This window comes from Mustelus asterias, chromosome 4 (genome assembly GCF_964213995.1).
Source record: "Mustelus asterias chromosome 4, sMusAst1.hap1.1, whole genome shotgun sequence".
NCBI lineage: Eukaryota > Metazoa > Chordata > Chondrichthyes > Carcharhiniformes > Triakidae > Mustelus > Mustelus asterias.
In genome coordinates, this window is record NC_135804.1 from 25,148,895 (window position 1) to 25,170,592 (window position 21,698).

General features: G+C 43.1%; 1 protein-coding gene across 3 annotated transcripts in view; it reads left to right on the plus strand.

Annotated features, from left to right (window-relative positions):
* Nucleotides 1-15,278, plus strand: part of kars1 (lysyl-tRNA synthetase 1) — a 31,712-nt gene extending 16,434 nt beyond the window's left edge. For all 3 annotated transcript variants that reach the window (XM_078210662.1, XM_078210665.1, XM_078210663.1), the window contains 7 exons: nucleotides 1,535-1,697; nucleotides 2,175-2,348; nucleotides 7,211-7,296; nucleotides 7,874-7,959; nucleotides 9,680-9,806; nucleotides 12,405-12,548; nucleotides 14,776-15,278. In XM_078210662.1, the coding sequence (XP_078066788.1) occupies nucleotides 1,535-1,697; nucleotides 2,175-2,348; nucleotides 7,211-7,296; nucleotides 7,874-7,959; nucleotides 9,680-9,806; nucleotides 12,405-12,548; nucleotides 14,776-14,862 (867 nt within the window). In that variant the 3' untranslated portion in view covers nucleotides 14,863-15,278. The remainder of the gene's footprint in view (nucleotides 1-1,534; nucleotides 1,698-2,174; nucleotides 2,349-7,210; nucleotides 7,297-7,873; nucleotides 7,960-9,679; nucleotides 9,807-12,404; nucleotides 12,549-14,775) is intronic.
* The last annotated feature ends 6,420 nt before the right edge of the window (nucleotides 15,279-21,698 follow it).

The window sequence follows — 21,698 nt, forward strand, 5'->3', positions numbered from 1 at the left end:
TAAATGCGTGAGTTTGCGGCAATAGGATCTGGGTGGGATTGTGGTCGGTGCAGACTCTATAGGCCGAATGGCTTCCTTCTGTACTGTAGGGATTCTATTACTGATCACTAATAAAATGTTATAGTAATTCATTTCCTTCTATAGGAACCTGTTTCTGTGTAGAGCTCCAATATCCATATTAACATGGTGCTGCAAAAGAAGAACCTTATTTACTATTTGGAAGCTAAACAGGTTTTGGATATTGAGTTCACTTCATGTGAAAGATCTTTGGAGTACATTTTATTCATATACCACAGCCTGTAACTTCTGCAAGGAGCAATCTCCATCAGATTGCCACTTTTGACAGACTTGCCCTCCTTGTAATTGTACAGCTCCTGTCTCACTCAATCTTCCACACAGGCTGGGTGAGAGAGGAGCTGTGCAGCGTGCCTCCAACAGCATCAGTGCAGAGTAATTGGGGCATAGAAACACTGCTATTTTATGGCAGTGTTAGCATGGAGCAGGTAAATTTCAATGATACGTGGTTTACCAGGGAGGGGACCAGGCAAGGGGGGGTTGTCCCAGACGGGAGAGATAGGGATGGTGATGTTTGGGTCATTACTTTGGAGTTAAAGTGTTCATTTCCTACTAACTCTTTCAGAGTAACAGGGCAAAACTGGCAGTACCATCTGAAGTTAGCGATTTACATTGCTTTGAAGAGTGATTCCCAGCACATTTGTCCAGGGGAAGTTAGCACTTAGAATCCCTACAGTGCCAGAGGAGGTCATTTGGCCCATCGAGCCTGCACCAACATCAATCCCGCCCAGGCCCTATCCCCATAACCTCATGTATTTACCTTAATAATCCCTTACACTAGGGTCAATTTAGCATAGCCAATCCACATTACCCGCACATCTTTGGAGTGTGGGAGGAAACCCAAGCAGACACTGGGAGAACGTGCAAACTCCACACAGACAGTGACTTGAGGCTGGAATTGAACTCCGTTTCCTGGCACTGTGAGGCAGCAGTGTTAACCACCGTGCCTGCTGGTTCTGGGCAATTACCAGATAAATTCTTGTGTGGGAACTTCATGGAGGAATTCCCCAGTGCATTATTAGGGTACCCCGCAAATGCAACACTGGGGAACCTGGAGATTATGGGCCTATATCAGGAAAAATCTAAATCGCAGTGTTTTGTTTCATAAATTGACTGTTAAATTTTTGTTTGTGGACAGTGCCAAGATGCAGATCAATTACGTAGTAATGCTTATAAATTAAGAATGAAGGGATAGGTTTAAAAAATTGTTCACTGAAAATCTGTGAACGCTATTTTAAAGAAAACTCACTAAATCCTATAAACAATATTCTGCTCAGAGTCTCCCTTATTGAAATACCACTTGGTGTTTGAGTCTGTTTGCTGTAAATTCTTTCTTATAAATATACAAACGCTGATTGCAATTTGTGGTCTTCAGTTAAAGCCTAACTTGTAGAAAGCAATGATAATTTCAGTCGATTGTATGGGGATATCCTCCAAATACAATATCTTCTCTTTTCAGATGTTGGTTGTAGGAGGCCTTGATAGAGTGTATGAAATTGGTCGCCAGTTTAGGAATGAAGGCATTGATCTTACTCACAATCCAGAATTTACCACATGCGAATTTTACATGGCCTATGCTGATTACAATGACCTGATGCAAATCACGGAAAAACTTCTCTCAGGTTCGTAATGTGATTCTTGGTGACGTACTGGAATCATAGGAAAATTGCATTACAAACTGTAAAAGAATGATTGATTGTTGTCTTCTGGGTGATGTGATATTGGTTCCTTCCTTTACTTCTTATCCCAAGGGCGTTTGTGTTTTTCATGGAAAATAATGTTCTGATATTGCAATTGTGTCCAAATGATAGTTATTCATGAATGAGTCTCAACAATGAGTTTTGGTGAGATTTTTAAATTTAAAGTTAAAGTTCAACCCTATTCTGATAGCCACAGCTGTGCTTTTGAGCAGGAAATACTGCATAATAATCAGGAGCGACAAATCTGGCTGCATCTTTTCTTCCTTTCCGCCATAAATTTCAAGGCCACTGAGGCAAACTGCAGCTCCAACTACTGTCTCAAAAAAAAAGTTAACCTAACACTGAAGTCGATCAGAACTTATCAGAACACGAGCATAATTTTTTTTTTGTTTTTTGTAGGTATGGTCAAGCATGTCACAGGCAGTTACAAAATCACCTACCACCCTGAAGGACCTGAGGGTCAGAGTTACGAGATTGACTTTACACCACCGTTCAAACGTGTCAGTTTAGCAACAGATCTGGAGAAAATTGTGGGAGTGAAGTTTCCACCACCTGATCAATATGAGACTGAAGGTAAGAGTAACCCTTCACTTGCGGTATTGTTTATAACTAGAGAGCCAAGTAGCCAGTTGTGTAGCTAGCTGCTTCTCTATCCTGCTTGTCAGCTTTTAACTGTTTAAAGATCAAAGAAATAATCTCTCAATCCTCCTTCAGCAGCTCTCCTCTCTTGTTCGCAGCATGACAGTGCCCTCTTTTCCAGTCATAACGAAGGAAATCTGCTCTAATTCACCTCTTCCCCAATCCCTGCACTATTATCTGTAGAGTATCCTGACGAGTAATCCTTGCACCTCATATTTCTCATGCTGTCCATCAGTGCCGTCATCCAAAGTCATGGTATCAAGTTTCACATATATACTGAGGACAACCAGCTCAACCTTGCCACCACTGCTTTAGACACCTCCACTGCTTCTGTGTTGTCAGGTTACTTTTCTATCATTTAGTTCTGCATGAACCAAAATTACTTTTCGTTAAGTATTTGAGAAGACTAATGCCGATGGCAGGGATTTTTTTGCTACCCTCTCCTGTGGCAGGATTTCCCATGGCAGATGCAATGAGTAATTGGCCGCCAGTGGGATCTTCCGGTCTCACCAAGTCTACAGGCTTTTGCATGGCTCACTCGCTCTGCTGCCGATGAACCCCAGAAGATCCCATTGGCAGGAAAGGCCGTAAAATCCCACCCTATGTCTGTGCACCTGTTCACAAACTCTGTTCCTAGCCACTGATTCTATTCCCCTCCCCATCTGAGCTAGGCACAGACTGTTTGCAACCTCGGCATGCTATTTGACCTCGAGCCAGGTACAAAGTCAGAATCAGGCTTGCCAGTGGACCTGACACATCCATATTTGTATACAGGTGAGGCTCCCTGATTAGGCAGGCAATTATGACCTCAATCGAAGAGCTCATACTCCTAAGAGTCCAACCTTCTGCATCTTGTTGTAGTCATTACAACCACCACCTGCCACTTTAGAATTGTCTCCTTTAGTTTTTATTACCTCTCCTCACTCTTTGTCCCAGTATGTATCGCTTCAGGGGTTTCAGCCTTAGCTGAAGGGGAACAAGAGAGTAGGGCCAGTAAGACTCAGAGAAACAGCAAGCAGGGGGGGATTGCAAATCAGAGAGGGTCTGGTGGAAGTGCATTTGTTTCAATGCGAGAAGTGTAACAGGTAAGGCAGATGAACTTAGAGCTTGGATTAGTACTAGAAACTATGATGTTGTTGCCATTACAGAGACTTGGTTAAGGGAAGGACAGGATTGGCAACTTAACATTCCAGGATATAGATGTTTCAGGCGTGATAGAGGGGGATGTAAAAGGGGTGGGGGAGTTGCACTACTGGTTAAGGAGAATATCACACCTGTACTCCGGGAGGACACCTCGGAGAGCTCATACAGCGAGGCACTATGGGTAGAGCTCAGGAATAGGAAAGGTGTAGTCACAATGTTGGGAGTTTACTATAGGCCACCCAACTGCCAGCAGGAGATTGAGGAACAGATGTGTGTAAAAATAACAGGGTTGTTGTGGTGGGAGATTTTAATTTCCCCTATATTGACTGGGACTCACTTAGTGCTAGGGGCGCGGATGGGACAGAGTTTGTAAGGAGCATCCCGGAGGGCTTCCTGAAACAGTATGTAGATAGTCCAACTAGGGAAGGGGCCATACTGGACCTGGTATTGGGGAATGGGCCCGGCCAGGTGGTCGATGTTTCAGTCGGGGAGCAGTTCAGGAACAGTGACCACAATTCAGTAAGTTTTAAGGTACTGATGGATAAAGATAAGTGTAGTCCTCAAGTTAAGGTGCTAAATTGGGGGAAGGCTAATTACAACCATATTAGGCAAGAACTGAAGAATGTAGATTAGGGGCAGATGTTTGAGGGCAAATCAACATCTGGCATGTGGGAGGCTTTCAAGTGTAAGTTGATAGGGATTCAGGACCGGCACATTCCTGTAAGGGTGAAGGATAAGTATGGCAAGTTTTGGGAACCTTGGATAACAAGAGATATTGTGAGCCTAGTCAAAGAGAAAAAGGAAGCATGTGTCAAAGCTGGGAACACACAAAGCAAGTGTGGAATACAAGGAAAATAGAAAGAAACTTGAGCAAGGAGTAAGAAGAGGTAAAAGGGGTCATGAAAAAGCATTGGCTGGCAGGATTAAGGAAAATCCCAAGGCTTTTTACACATGTATAAAGAGCAAGAGTGTAGCCAGGGAGAGGGTTGGCCCACTCGAGGACAAGGGAGGGAATCTATGTGTGGAGCCAGAGGAAATGGGCGAGGTATTAAATGAGTACTTTGCGTCAGTATTCACCAAAGAGAAGGACTTGGTGGATGATGCATCTGGGAAAGGATGTGTAGATAGTTTGAGTCATGTTGAGATCAAAAGGGAGGAGGTATTGGGGTTCTTGAGAAACATCAAGGTAGACAAGTCCCCAGGGCCTGATGGGATATACCCCAGAATACTGAGAGAGGCAAGGGAGGAAATTGCTGGGGCCTTGAGAGAAATGTTTGTATCCTCACTGGCTACAGGGACGTCCCAGAGGATTGGAGAATAGCCAATGTTGTTCCTTTGTTTAAGAAGGGTAGCAACAATAATCCAGGTAATTACAGGCCAGTGAGCGTTACATCAGTGGTAGGGAAATTATTGGAGAGGATTCTTCGAGACAGGATTTATTCCCATTTGGAAGTAAGTGGACGTATTAGTGAGGGGCAACATGGTTTTGTGAAGGGGAGGTCGTGTCTCACGAACTTGATCGAGTTTTTCGACGAAGTGACTAAGGTGATTGATGAGGGTAGGGCAGTGGATGTTATCTACATTACTTCAGTAAGGTCTTTGACAAGGTCCCTCATGGCAGACTGATGCAGAAGGTGAAGTCCCATGGGATCAAGGTGAGCTGGCAAGGTGGATACAAAACTGGCTCAGTCAAAGAAGACAGAGGGTAGCAGTGGAAGGGTGCATTTCTGAATGGAGGGCTGTGACAAGTGGTGTTCCTCGGGGATCAGTGCTGGGACCGTTGCTGTTTGTAATATATATAAATGATTTGGAGGAAAATGTAACTGGTTTGATTAGTAAGTTTGCGGACGACAAAGGTTGGTGGATTTTCAGATAGCGATGAGGACCATCAGAGGATACAGCACGATGTAGATCAGTTGGAGACTTGGGCGGAGAGATGGCAGATGGAGTTTAATCCGGACAAATGTGAGGTAATGCATTTTGGAAGGTCTAATACAGATAGGAAATATACAGTAAATGGCAAAACCCTTAAGAGTATTGATAGGCAAAGGGATCTGGTTGTACAGGTACACAGGTCACTGAAAGTGGCAATGCAGGTGGAGAAGGTAGTCGAGAAGGCATACGGCATGCTTGCCTTCATCGGCCGGGGTATTGAGTTTAAAAATTGGCAAGTCATGTTGACGCTTTATAGAGCCTTAGTGAGGCCGCACTTGGAATATAGTGTTCAATTCTGGTCACCAGACGAGTACATGAATGAGATGGGAATAGAGGGATATGGTCCCCAGAAGCGTAGGGCGTTTTAGTTCAGTCAGGCAGTATGGTCAGTGCAGGCTTGGAGAGCCGAAGGGCCTGTTCCTGCGCTGTAATTTTCTTTGTTCACACTTCTTCCCTGCGTTAAATTTAATCTGCCATGTGTTCATTCATTCTTCCAGTCCGTGTCCTCATCACATCTATTATTATTCTCCTCTCAGTTCAAAATACTCCCCAAGTTTTGTGTTATCTGAAAATTTTGAAACTGGGCCCTGTACACAAATGTCTAAGTTAATGCAGATTAAGAAAAGCGATGGTCCGTGCAATTCCTGGATCCACCATATACCTTCCTCAAGTCCGAGAAACAACCATTAACCTCTACTCTATTTCTTTGAACCTGGACAACTTTATATACATGTTTCTACTGTACCGTTTATTCCACAAGTTTTATCTTTGCTGATGAGTCTATTATATGGTTCTCTCTCGGATGCTTTTGGAAGTCCAAATCACATCAACTTCATTACCCCCATCAACCTCTCTAAAACCTCAAAACTCAATTAAGTTAGTTGAAAATAATTTTCCCTTAACAAACCTGTATTGTAAGAAGTCTCACAACACCAGGTTAAAGTCTAACAGGTTTATTTGGTATCACGAGCTTTCAGAGCTCTGCTCCTTCATCAGGTTCATCTCACCAGATGAAGGAGCAGCGCTCCAAAAGCTCGTGATGCCAAATAAACCTGTTGGACTTTAACCTGGTGTTGTGAGACTTCTTACTGTGCTCACCCCAGTCTAACGCCGGCATCTCCACATCAAACCTGTACTGGTTTTTCTTAATTAATTCACATTTGTTCAAGTGGCTCTTAATTTTCCTCTGGATTTATTGTTTCAAATTGATTTTTCACCTCCTGAGTTTAATTGCCTGATCTGTTGTTTGCTGGGTTTATTCTTGCACCTTTTTGAACAAAGATGTAACATTTGCAGTTCTCCAGTCCTCTGACATCTTATCTAAGGAAGGTTAGAAGACCATAGCCTGTGCCTCCGCAATTTCCACTTTCACTTCCCTCAGTGTCCTCGGGAACTTCCCATTGATCCTGGCGACAGTCAGCTTTTCTAGTTTTTAATCCACCCAGGACCTCCACTACCTCCCTCTTTTTCCCTATGACTTTTGTAGCATTATCTTCTGCGGTAAAGATGTGCAATGTATTCATTTAGTATCTCAGCCATGCTTTCTGCTCCCACCTGTAGGTCTCCTTTTGGACCCCCAACTCTTCTCTCCCCCTTTTCACATTCCCATTTAAAATTTTTTTAAATCAATTAGAAAAAGACTTCAAATCTGATTATCTACTGTTGGCTGTATGTTTTACCTGCTGTATAAATAACATTTTAATATTTTGTGTGAACAGAGACCCGTAAATTCTTTGATGATGTATGCATTCAGAAAGGTGTTGAATGTCCACCCCCAAGGTCTACAGCCAGGCTTTTGGACAAGGTATGAATTGAAATTAAGAAACCCTGGGTTGGAATTTCAATCCCAGATCAGGACCCCGACACTCCAGTTGTTTCTGGGTCACGGCTCCACTGTGCTATTTTGCACCAACTTCAGTCCCACGTAGGCCCTATCCCCCATAACTCCATGCATTCCCCATGCTAGTTCCCTGACACTAAGGGGCAATTTAGCATGGCCAATCCACCTAACCCGCACATCTTTGGACTGTGGAAGGAAACCGGAGCACCCAGAGGAAACCCACACAGAAAGAACATGCAAACTCCACACAGACAGTGACCCAAGCTGGGAATCGAACCCATGTCCCTGGCGCTGTGAGGCAGCAGTGCTAACCACTGTGCCACCATGCTGCCGCAAAGTCAATGTATACAATGCATGAAGCAGAATCATTTATGTAAAACATTTTTCCCTTAAATCCCAATTCCCTGAAATAAGGAATCCTCCACAAGCTAGTTTGCCACCACCTCGGTGAACACCTGCTTTACTGACTTTGTGAGGTTTGTAGTATATTAAATAACAGCTTTAATTTTGACTTCATTTAATTCACATCCTTTTGTTTCAGTTGGTTGGTGAATTCCTGGAGGTTACTTGTATTAATCCAACATTCATCTGCGATCACCCTCAGATCATGAGCCCACTGGCCAAATGGTAAGGTTTAGAACTATTAAGACCAGATGTAACACTTTGTCCCATTTTTGGGACTAGGCAGAGGAAATCTGTGGTGTTCTCTCCCACTCCTGTGCAGACACAGTCTGCTCGGATAGTAGTATCGCTACTAAATAATATTCATTTATGAGGTGTGTAAGTCTTAAGGTTTTATGTCATATGTGTAATTGTATGGCACAAAAAATTATTTTCTTAGTATTAAATTTGGGGTAAAACCACCAAGTAGTCACACAGTGTAGGGATGTGTTTTAAGTTCTTAGACTGCTTGTGGCTTCTCCCCAGACATAGCCAGGATAACTAATTTGTTCTCGGTTTTACATATCCAGCATGATGAAAATAGAACAAGTATGAATTTACAGGCTGGAAACCAATAATTGAATTTTTAAAGCGACTAAAACCACATTCCAATGACTTGAAATCACAAAAGTTGGAGCATTTTTATTATTTTTCTTGGGTCTAGTTTTAAGTACAATTATTACTATTCTCTCTTTTTACAAACTTAAGGAAACCTGTCTTTTTTATAGTCGCAGCACATAAACAGTTAAACATTCACTGAATTGGCATGCATATCCTTTTTTTAAAAAACATGTTCTGATCAAATGAGGGAAGCCATTCAATCCCTCCTTGTCTGACTGTACCAGAAATTTGGGGCTTCTGTGTCCATGATGGAAGCCACAGACAAACAAGGAATTGGAAGCTGGAAATCAAATTGATCCTTGGAAGTATTTTAAAAACTTCCATACAGGTTTTCTCATGGTTTACAGTGCTGGAATATTTTTAATTTCTGCATTCGAGGCCACAACCTTCCTGGAACAGAATTACTTGGGTCAGTTTAAAATGCACTGACGAGAACTTCCATGTTTACACTATTCAATATTGCTGAACCTCTCTGAATCTGGAAAAATTGTATGCATTGTTTGTGAAATGTTAAATTTCTCCAATGTGAAAACTTAACTTTTTTTTCCAACAACTTCAGATGATTAGCTCTACTCCGCCTCAACCCCTTCGTTTTCATTTTATTTAATTTTTTACTGTTCTTTTATTTCCTTTGTCTTTCTTCATTTTTCTTCTCCCCCCACTCTTTTCCCCCTTCATTATCCCCCCTTTCCTTACCTTTTCTCCCCCTTTTTAACGTTACCTCTCTCCCACCCATTCCCCCGGCCACCCATATCTTTATCTGTCACAGCTTGATTTCAGCTTCTCTGCCGTTTGGCCATTCACATCCTTTATTCTCTCTATGGACAGCCATTAGCAGTCTTCCCCTGGTTTCTATGGCTATGACTCATCTTTCATTCCCTCACTTTGCAGTATAAATATCTCCCACCTTTAGCCTTGACAAAGGGTCATCTGTACTCGAAACGTCAGCTCTTCTCTCGCCTTACAGATGCTGCCAGACCTGCTGAGATTTTTCAGCATTTTCTTTTTTGGTTTCAGATTCCAGCATCTGCAGTAATTTGTTTTTTTTTTCCAAATTTGCTGGATATTTCAACTTCGACATAATCCCAAATATCTTTATTAGGACCATTATTTAACATGAAGCTGGAGGGTAAGATGAACACAAAGAAAAATCATACTGACATTTTTTTTAATGTTCTACCATTAATTTTAAAACACGATTCTGTTTGAAGGACTGTGAATTATTTTTTGTACAATACTGCAGTAACGTTGTAAACATACTTATTTGCTTTTTGTTCTGTTTTAGGCATCGCTCCTTTAAGGGTTTGACAGAGCGCTTTGAACTTTTTGTTATGAAAAAGGAGATTTGCAATGCATATACAGAATTGAATGATCCTATTAGACAAAAAGAGCTGTTTGAAGATCAGGCCAAGGTGATTATTTTTATTGAGATTGCAAGTAGCAGTGCTGATACTTTACTATTTGTAATAGGTGGAGAAAAGAAACTTTGATCCTCATCTCTTAAATCAAAACCATCTTGAATACAGTAAGTCTTTGCTTAACTTTGACTCACTTAACAATTTCGAAGTGAAACAACATTAATAAAGTAATGTCAGTATTATCTATTTAACTTTGTCAGCTTCTCTTTTAATGTCATTTGGCACAGATGTTCTCTTCTGTAGTCTGCCTGTGCACCAAAACCTTGCGTACTGCTTCTGCGCTCATCCTCTCGCACACACCCTTGCCTCCCGGAACTGTTTGCCGGCCTGTGTCTACCACTACACCCCTCCCAACTTTACCCTCTGGCCTGCCACCACCAACACACACCGCCCTTCCCAGGCTGCATTTTCCTGTTGGCTCTACTTCTATTTTAGGCTCCCGGGTTCCATCTAGTGGCAGCAGGTAGTCACAGGATTCCAGCAACCTCTTGCCCCTAGAGGGCGTCGAGTCTACCTAAAATTACTGAGGTGGCATTTTTAACAGATTATTACATACGTTTTTGTATTTCTTTTATGTTTAACTGTGTCTTTTATTTTGCAAGCTATCTCAGCTAGGAATGCCCAGTATGCCACAAGTATGGTATGTTGTTTCAACAGGTGCACTGATTTTTCTGGATGACAAATGCTCAAAGGAACCTAATTCTGGTTCGATTCCAATGGGAACCTGCAATTCACTTTTAAGTTTTTTCACTTAATGTTGTGATTTTCAGCAATGCAATCACAACTTTAATGGGGACTCCCATAACAGAGAGGTACACATTACTACAGAACTGGCAACCTCATTCAGAAGTTTTTTTTAAAAAGTGTTATATTGAAACTTGTATTAAACCATATTGCTAGAACAAAGTAGGGAGAATTTTACTTTGATCTGGGGAGCTCTTGAAGCTAATTAAAGTTGCATTTCATTTTTTTAAAAACTTCAATTTTCACAGCATTTTATTTGAACTCACTAAATACATTTCCATTTGTCACTCTTCCAGTTATCTGGTTAGATATGTGAATGGAAATGTACTCTGAATATCACAATTGGATATGACTATATGTATTTCACTAAGTAAGTGTGGGTAAATTGCATTTATATCTATTTTTTTTAAAAAGTTGAGCGAGTAGCAACATTTTTTTAAAAAGCACAAAATTCCTGTCTTCCCATCCCCATGGGAAATACATTATGAAACTGTCAACAATATGTGTTATCAGTTGTTTATGTAGGTAAAACTGTTGAATGTCAGTGTATTGCTGGCTGTGTATAATATTGTGTGAATTAATGGTTTAGAAAACCAGGCTGAGTCACCATGGTGCAGCCTATTTCACTGAATACCCTTAACTCAGCCGGCAGCTTTGTTGACATGAGCTTAAAAGAAAATATTTCTCTCCTTCCAGTTCCTTCAGAAATGTCACCCTTCTGTCTGACGTTTCTTTGTTCAGAGTATCAGAAATGCCTCGCTGTGCCTCATCTCATCTGTTCTCACACTTGCCCATCAACACATGGGAACCACCTAACCCCTCTATCTTGTTTAGCCTTCAGCCTCCTGAATTCCCCCCTTGCTCGCCCCCACTGTTGATGACCTAAGCAATCTCTTTGTCGATGGACAGTTTTAAATATTGTACTTTTCCACAATGGCTGATAGCAACAAATGACATCCACCTGCAAGTGTGGAGGTGGGGAAATGAGAGAGAGAGAAAAATCTGATAGCTGTGTTGAAAATCTTGTCTCACTTCTCATCCCGTAGGTTATCTTTAATCGTGCAATTTCGTTTCTGGTTGTCTTTCCTCATAATTGGCACCACCTACGTTCCTTCATAGAATCATAGAATCCCTACAGTGCAAAAAGAGGCCATTCGGCCCATCGAGTCTGCACCGACCACAATCTCACCCGGGCCCTACCCCCATATCCCTACATATTTTACCCGCTAATCCCTCTAACCTACGCATCTCAGGACACTAAGGGGCAATTTTAACATGGCCAATCAACCTAACCCGCACATCTTTGGACTGTGGGAGGAAACCGGAGCACCCGGAGGAAACCCACACAGACACGAGGAGAATGTGCAAACTCCACACAGTGACCCGAGCCAGGAATCGAACCCAGGTCCCTGGAGCTGTGAAGCAGCAGTGCTAACCACTGTTCTACCGTGCCGCCTCAAATTCCTTGCAGCGATCAGTATTGTAACCATCCTCCACCCCCACCAAACCTAGAATGTGACTTTCCAATGAAGGTTGAATTATTTGTCTGCACTTAGTCTGATTACCCCTTGCTTCACCTGAACACTGCACAATCTTGATCTTCCCATGTGTGGTGCCACAGGAAATTGTCAAATAAATTGTATCTAAGTCCATTTTTCTGATTAATTTGGTTTTAATTTTTTAATGATTTGGATTTATAACCATGAAATGATAATTGAACAAGGACCCAGTTTTTAATTTGGTAAGTTTGATCCCATTCAAGGTCAAGTGAATATTACTAAGAAATGGGTTTAGTTTCATTTTGTGACTTTATTCTCTTATTGAACTCCTTTTTAAATGTTGCTGCAGGCTAAAGCTGCTGGTGATGATGAAGCCATGTTTATTGATGACAACTTCTGTACCGCTTTGGAGTATGGTCTTCCTCCTACAGCTGGTTGGGGCATGGGCATCGACAGAGTCGCCATGTTCCTAACTGACTCTAATAATATCAAGGTAAATTGATTTTTTTTAATTTAAAAAAACATGAGGGCAATGGTTCTATGGCTAGTTTCAACATTTCGGAGCACATTGTTCAGAATTATTCAATTGCCCTGTCAAATCACAAGTTTCTTGCTGGTAGTTGTACAAAACGTTGTTGAATAAAATTGGTTCGGTACCATTTCTTTCACTATTCAAATCTTCTCTTCTGCTTTTGGTTTGCTGCTGGGCCACATAAATCTGGCAAAATGTGAGTTCAGACCCAAATTTTGTTTGGATTATCTTTGAGGCAGCAGTAAAGATGCTGCAATTGAGGTTAACTCAGTATCTCTGGGTTATGGAGAAAAGAAAGAAAATGAGACAAGTTTCTCTGGTGGAAATCCAAATGTGTGCTAGTTATATAAGGACAGGAATAGACCTCGCTGTTATACTTTCTGGCTCTTGAGCGGTTGCGACATGGGACTGGACAACTTCAGAAATGTTCCAAAGCCAGTTAGCAGGGGTGAGAAATAACTAACAATGTGGTAACTTACTGATAGCAACAGATTTATTTTAAATAAAATTAGCTTATAACTCCTCAGCAGGTGAGGCAATTTTTTAAATGAAATATATATTTACATATTAACACAGGAACCCTTTAATAGATTACCAGCTGATGTACCAGTACCATTGACATTGTCCTCCTTTCCTTCAAAACTATTGTCATCACACCCTTCTTAAAATCAAGTCAACCTACTCATCCTCTCTCAACAGCTGCTTAGTCTCCAGTCTGTAAGGTCTTTGAAGATGTTATTGCCTCCCTGCTGGATGACCATTTCTTCTAGAGCTCTTTTTGATTTCTTAAAATACCAAAATAACCCTGATCATAATTACAAGCGGTATCCTCTAAGGGATTGTATATTAATATTTCTTAATCTCCTTTATGATTGCCCAAACCAACCACCACTATCGTCTCTCCTCCTGCTGTCTAATGGGACTGCCCTTGTATGATTCCATTATATATACTGTCCTTTGCTTTCACTGGTCAGAAGTATAGAATTCCATTATGGGGCATCAGTACTACATGGGTTTCAGCAGATTATGCAGGCAACTGCCCACCACCATCTGCTCCAGTCAACTCTAAATGCAGGCGTGCCCAAATCATCCATACCCAAGAACATTTTTAGAAAAACACTCCAATGATGCCTTTTATTCCTCTCCTATACTTCTGAGAAAGTAGAGATGTTGGTGGGCTTTCTTAACTGTAGTGTTGGCATGGGGGGAACAGGACAAGTTGTTGGTGATCTGGACACCTAAAAACTTGAAGCGCTCAACCATTTCTACTTGGTCCCCATTGATGTAGACAAAGGCATGTCCTCCACTACGCTTCCTGAAGTCGTCTTGTTGACGTTCAGGGAGAGATTATTGTCGTTGCACCAGTTCACCAAATTCCCTTACCTTTTTCCTGTACTCCATCTTGTCATTGTTTGTTTGAGATCTGACTCACTATGGTGGTGTCATCAGCAAACTTGAAAATCGAGTTGATGGGGAATTTGGCCACAGTCATAGGTGTATAAGGAGTATAGTAAGTGGCTGAGGATACAGCCTTGTGGGGCACCAGTGTTGAGGATGATCCTGGAGGAGGTGTTGTTGCCTATCCTTACTGATAGCTATAACTGAGTGAATATATCTTTAAATAGTTTTAACAGCTGTAATACAAGTGTTAATGTCAGTGGTGACACTCTCACCTCTAAATTGCAAAGTACCAGATTAAGCCCCATTCCAGGGCTTAAGCACAAAAATCAAGGCTGGCATCCCAGTGCACTACTGAGGAAGCATTGCATTGGTTGTATGAGGCATTAAACTGAGGTCCCATCTGCCTTCGATTGGATGTGTAAAATATCCGTTACTGCCATCTTGAAGAGGGTAGTCATGATGTGGAGATGCCGGCGTTGGACTGGGGTAAACACAGTAAGAAGTCTAACAACACTAGGTTAAAGTCCAACAGGTTTATTTGGTAGCAAAATTTGCTACCAAATAAACCTGTTGGATTTTAACCTGGTGTTGTGAGACTTCTTACTATCTTGAAGAGGAGCAGGGGAGCTATCCCCAGTGTACTGGTCAATCTCTCAATCAACAAGAAAACAGATTACCTGGTAATTGCTAACCACATCCATGATTGTTGGCAGAATATGGATGTTAGTCTGTGATGCTGAAATAACCAAAGCAGAAGTTAATTTCACATTGTGTTTTGCTACTTTAGGAAGTCTTGTTTTTCCCAGCAATGAAACCAGAGGAAAACAAAAAGGAGTCTGTGGATTCAACTGAAAATGAACATTCTGCAGAATAGGAGCATTGCTGTTCAGCTTGGATTGTATCACCATTTTTCACCTTTTCAGTAAGCTGCAAAGATGTGAAGGATTGAGAACTTTAATGCTAATTTTTCTTTGTTTCCTCTCCCCTCCCCTGAGATTTTTATTATCAAAATATATACTGGAGACATGTTCATATTTACAATGTACACTGGAGATGTTGTAAATTTATAGTGTCCAGCAAATGTATTTTCAACTATGCCAACATTGACAAATTGTATTTTGCAACAAATGTTCATCACTTCAGGAGAACTAGATTTTTAATTGTGCTGTTTAACACCTTTCTACTAATTCTGCAATATATCCAGCTGTTCCTTATATGCATCTGAACTATGGTATTTAAAATGAATGCAATGATATTGGTGAGTCACTGAATAAAACAATGGCAATGTAATGGAGCATTGTGATTATATATTCTGAGTGGGCTGCAACATACATCTGGACTCTTTTTAAAAGCTCAGTGGATAATCACTTGTAGGGCTGCATTTTACAGGGGGGGGGGGGGGGGGGGCGGGGTGGACAGCTCACCACACTCACACACCACTTCACCCCAACCAGAAGAAAAATTGGCTAGAAACCTACTCATTCCATTCAAGCCCAACCCACAGTCACACTATCCTCCAGGCTAAAATAGTGGACAGTGAGCTTTCTGACCCTTACTGGGGAGGAAGTCCTGCCCTCCGAGGCTGTTGGTCAATTGGAGTGGCCAGCAGTCCTGGCAATGCTAAAATCTCAGCGGATGCTGCTAGGGTGACAACCAGTCTTAGGAAGGAAGGCCTATCCTGGAGTTAAGTAAGTCGAGGGTATTGGGTAGTTTGGGAGCAAGTGGGTAGGAAGGAATTGAGGTTGACCTCGCCTTATATTTTTGTAAAATATTTATAGATATGGCTATTTCTAAAATTTTTAAATCCTTAAATGGTTGAATCTATGTCTGACTGACCCTGAACAAAAGGAGCTGCCTGGCAGTATTGGTGGAAACTTGCATGTTGTTACCTCCGGGGTGCAACTACTGACCCCCTGTCGATTGTTGTAAAATCCCATCTGGTTCACTAAGGGAAGGAAATCTGCCGCCTTTACCCAGTCTGGCCTACATGCGACTCCAAATCCACATTAATGTGATTGACTCTTAAATGCTAGAACAGCTTTGCTATCCTCAGATTCGTCTCATTTTCTAAAATAGGGGTCGATTCTCAAAAAGAATTTCTAAGTGCTGAATTGGCAGGAGAAATGGTGTAAATCACGATTGATTTTTCAGTGCAACTTCAGACTCTAATCTCCCACAGTCTGTGCACTGCAGAAGTCGCAACCGGGAATATTAAAAGCTCGGGAGGCAGGGCCTAGTCATGCTGGAGTCTGACAGTTCCGGAACTGTCCCCGATGTGGCTCCAATCTGTCAGACTCCCATTTGTTGGTCAGCTCGATCGCTGGCCAGCCCGGGACCCTCGCACTGCTAGCCCTCTGCTCCCACAAGCATTCCCGGGCCAACCAGAAGCCCCCCCCGCCCCCCCCCAGTCCCTGATTGTGGGCCTCCTTCCAGCCCGACTGGATCCCAATGCAGAGTGGCAACGGGACCCCCCCACCCACACAGATCACCCCCAGCTGGCCCTGCCCATAGCCCCCCCTTGGCACTGCTTGATGCCCAGTGGGCAGTGCCAATGTGCTCTGAGCATAGGCACTTTGCCAGGGCACAGGCTGGTACTAGCAGGGTGTCCATGCCCAGCGGGCACCACCTCCCACTGCCCGACCCCTAGGGGGCCCCAATTGCTCCCCCTTCACTCCAGCGGTGTCTCCCACTAGTTCCCCAAATGTGGGGAGCTACTCTAAACCCCGTTGGACTGGCGCATTGGGAGATGTTATAGGGCCCGAAGAATTCAGTCCTGGGCCCAATAATGACATTCAAATTACATTTAAAAATAGATTCAAATGACTTACCTGGCCTTCCTGCGTGGTCCCAATCGTGTCGGATTTTTGGCGTTGGGAACGCATGTGCGAATTCCATGAATTGGCACACACATGCATCTTCCGACCTGCCCAAAAAATTAGCGAGTCGGAATGGGAGAATCGCCTCCAGGGTGTTTCACTGCAGGTGCAAATACATGATGGGTGATGGGCAGGATTTTCCAGACTTTCTTGCTCATGGGATCTTCTGGTCCCACCAAAGGTGGATTCCCCAACAGCGGAATAGGAGAGCCATGTAAAACGCTGTAGACACCAATGAGACAGGAAGATCCTGCCAGCAACGAAAAGCGAGCCACCTCTGCTAATGGATAACACTCCATGGGAGGGCCAGAAAACCCTGTCCGATGAAACCATTCTTGAAAAGCATTTATCCATCCATGCATTACTCCACTTATTCTAAATTATCTCAAAGACTTATTTGCCAACCATCAAAAACTTCACTTTGTGAACATTTGCACATGTACGTACTGTGATTATCTTTGTTAAAAACAGCAGAATCCGATTTATTGAGATTGCTGCCCATGATAAAACAGCCTTAATGACCCCATTTCTTCTGAGCAGTTCATCCCCATGACAACCCCAGTAATTCTGGGTATTTCTTGGAACCTAACAAAACCAGTTAATCCTTGTCAATACTCCTCAGTTCACTAGGCAGTGGTCACCAACCTGTTTAATCACAGGATCGCTTTTAACATCAAAATATAGCACAAGATTTACCCAAACTTTGACTTCACTTAAATGCCCCCAAAATGTACTTATGCATAACACTCACCTATTCTTAGTCTGACACATATGCTTGCACACAGTGCTGTGAAGTCTGGGTCATAGTCTGAGATGGCCAATCTCATACAGTCCATCAGGTGGGCATTTGCAAGGCGAGTGCGATAATTGGACTTGATGATTTTCAACTGGGAAACAGCCACCTCACAGAGTATGTGTAACCAAAGTAGGCATTTGAAGAAAATTTGTGACAAACATGATTTGTTCCATCTTGTCTAACTCCTGAAATCGTCTGTTGAATTCCTTTTCCAATTTGTTCAGGTGGTCACAGAATTTGTTTGGATGGAACCCTTTCTGTTTGACTGTCGGATTTTCTCCAGATTTGGGAAGTGCTCAGTGATTTTGTTCTTTAACTGGGAGGACTATAGGCCCAGTTTCAACTTGAACACATTCACTGCGCTGATCGTGTATGACAAGCTTATGATCTTCTCCTCCAGTTCATGATTCAACTCATTCAATTTTGCACTTACATCTATAAGAAACAGCAAGTCTAGCAACCATGCATTATCAGACAGCTCACTGAGTATCTTGTTTCTTGATTTAAGGAAGGATGACAGGGTGCAGATCTAAAAATCTCTGGAGAACTTCTACTCGACTTAACCACCTCACATCTGCATGAAGGATTAGCTCACCATAGGTAATGTCAAGTTGAACAAGCTCTGGCAGGAATTGAGTTGATGGTCTTGACATCAACTGTCACTACATGAGAAAGTCAATAACCTTGCTTGATAGTGCTTGTTGGTGGAAAACAATGGTAACTGACAAAGGAGGGGAATTCAAGATCAGTTTTGCAAAGTGCGACAAAGCCTGCATTGACGGTGCACCAGTTGTGATTGAAACCAGTTTTTTTGATCGGAATGTTTATCTCAGTCACGTGTCTTTTAAATTCATTGTAGACATCCTTGCCTCTTGTCCTCTGTTGTGTCGCAAGAGTGAGGAAGTCTTCCTCTGTTGTTGCATCTTTGAATGCCATGCAAACTAAAACAATCAGCTGGGTTGTATCCATCATGTCTACTGGCTCATCAAACCGCAGTGAGAAACATTCACAGCCTGATAAGTCTTGGTCTATTTGCTGAGACACATCGTTGGGCAACAATTCCACCCTTCTGGCTACTGTTAATAGCTATCAGAATTTCATTTTTGTTTTTAAAGTCTTCGAACAAATTGACGGCAGCAAACATCATAGCCTCCTTGTTAACTTTTGCCATCGGTTAACAGTTTCTTATGTTTTGCCAGCAGATGACTAATGAGAAAAGACACCTTTTGCTCGCCCTTCCTTTAGCCAAAGGTTTTGAAAAAAGTGACAGTTGAGCTTGCAACATTCCCTTTAACTCCCCAAATTTCTCCTTCGAATGGCGCTGTTTAAAGGGAAATTTTCTTGAAATGTTGCATGTCTAAATTACCTCTTACTAAGGCTACATTCTGTTGACAAATGAGACAAAAGGTCTTGCCTTTGACATTTGTAATAAGAAATTCACTTTCACATTCCTGATGGAAATGGTAGGTTTTTGTCCTCTTGGGAGGTCCCTGGCTCCACACTCATCAATTTGTCATCACCCAGCTTGGTGCACGTTTTGGTGCCTACGATTCGGCAGTCAATGAGCTGATTCATTCGTCATCACAAGAAGCTAGATTCCCGTGCATTTTTGGCAGCGGTTCAGTAGCCAATGAGCTGATTTGCTCATCATCACAAGAAGCCTGAGGTCCATGCATTTTCAGCAGCGGCAGTCAATGAACTGTTCGCTCATCATCACGAGAAAACCAAGTGCCAAGCAATGGCAATCGACTTTAAGACTCCAGGATCAATCTGTTGATCGCAATCAACTATTTGGAAACCACTGCATTAAGGAAACCACTGGGCATCACACAAGCTTTATATTTATTAAAGTTTACTGATTAGTGTCACAAGTAGGCTTACATTAATGCTGTAATTAAGTTACTATGAAAATCCCCTAGTCACCACACTCCGGCGCCTTTTCGGGTACATTGAGAGAGAATTTAGCATAGCCAATGCACCTAACCAGCACATCTTTTGGACTGTGGGAGGAAACCCAAGCAGACACACGAAGAATGTGCAGACTCTGCACAGTCAGTGACCCAAGCCGGGAGTTGAATCTGGGTCCCTGGCACTGTGAGTAACCACTGTGCTGCCCCATTCCTGGTGGAAATGTGGTGTTGCTTTTGATAGCATTTAACTTCTGTGACGAGAGCAATGGCTTTCCAATACCTCCAGAGTTGACAAATTGTGGGCAGGCTCTTCTGACTGACCTTCTCTTCAGTTCATCAGACCCCGAGATACCCACAGCCAAGGACTTGATGAATAATGAACTTGTTCTTAGGCGCTCTGCTGTATTCCACACACTTTAGCATCTCGATACCACCTGGCTGTGCTGCATGTGAATAAAATCAAGACATAGGGCCCTATTTTACCATTTGGAGTCTAAGGGCCGGATCCGGGCGTAATAGAGATCTGAGCCCGGAATCCTCTTTGCAGCGCACCCATACGCTTTTTGCTGGCTCCAGTCTGATCCGCGCAGAGGGCAGGGCTTAGCGCTGCTGGAACGATCGGAGCTCTGAACTGCGCATGCGCAGTTTGAAAAAAAATCTGAAGCAGTGCACCCGTGTCAGATCACTCCCGGGCCGCAGAAAGCAGAGAAAGCGGCCCGGGAGCGAAAAGCGGCAGCGAGGGTGTATCTCGGGGGGGGGGGGGGGTGCACAGATGAATCTCTGGTTGAGGGGGGCAGGGGTGGCGATCGGTCTGGGTAGCGGGGGGTGGTGAATAAGGGGGACAATGATGTGTGTGTGTGTCCCTTATTCACCCCCCCACTACCCAGACCAATCGCCACCCCTGCCCCCCTCCTCCCCCACCAGAGATCCATCTGCCCCCCCACCAGAGATCCATCTGCCCCCCACCCCGAGATACATCTTACCCGTCTCCTCCTCCCCCCCAACCAGACAACGATCTGACCTCACTCCCCTCCTCTCCTCCCAACCAGATAACGATCTGACCTCACTCCCCTCCCCCCCGCAACCAGACAACGATCTGACCTCACTCCCCCCTCCAACCAGACAACGATCTGACCTCACTTCCCTCCTCCCCCCTCCAACCAGACAACGATCTGACCTCACTCCCCTCCTCCCCCCTCCAACCAGAGAATGATCTGACCCGCCTCCACCCCCACCCCCACCCCCACCACTGACCTGAGTCAGAGAGCCGTTGGAAACACTGAACGTGCTCTTCATAGGCTGGAGCACCCGACTCAGACTTTTATTTAGCAGGTCGTTAAAAGCGCGGATCCGGATCGGGCCAGAAGACGGTAAAGTAGGATTTGGTGGTAGAGTTGGGCGCGCGGTTCATTAAGTTGATTTAAATGCATGCGAATGCATTTAAATCGTCGGGCCGCCCGATTCGGTCGCGGGCGGGACCCGCGCCCAAATCGGGTGTCAGTAAAGCCGCGATCTGCTCGGATTCGGGTGCAGATCGCGTTAAAGGCCCGACGCCCGACTTTACCGCGATTTCGCACCCAAAAACGGGCGCGAATGTCTGGTAAAATAGGGCCCATACTCAGTATCCTAAATGCAAAATTGGAAGATAATAGACTCAGATTAACAACAGATGCTATATGAGGTTATCCAATAATTCACACTCACTGAATGACAAGTCATTAGCAACGGAGGCAATTTTAACACAACCTACTATCATAATGAGACTTACATTTTGTTGAAAGCAACAATGATTATCAAATGTTTTCAAAAATAATTAGAAGAACGATTGCCTTGTCAGCAATTGGGAGTCTAGCTTTCTGGCTTCTTTGTGCTCCTCAGTCTTAAACTAAAATAGTCTGGTCATGTCTGACATTCTTACTCAAACATGATGAAAAACAATTGGCATTACTTAGCTATCAGTTTTAGGTCATTTTCGTGACTTCAATTTAATCCACTACCTGTTTCCGATTAGACAGAGCTGCACTGGTCAGACAAAGAGATGTACTATGTAACATTAAAATAACAGTTCTATCTCATCTATTTTTAACAGTTCAACAATTTCCTCCCGTAGCTTAAGGTTCATAGTCTC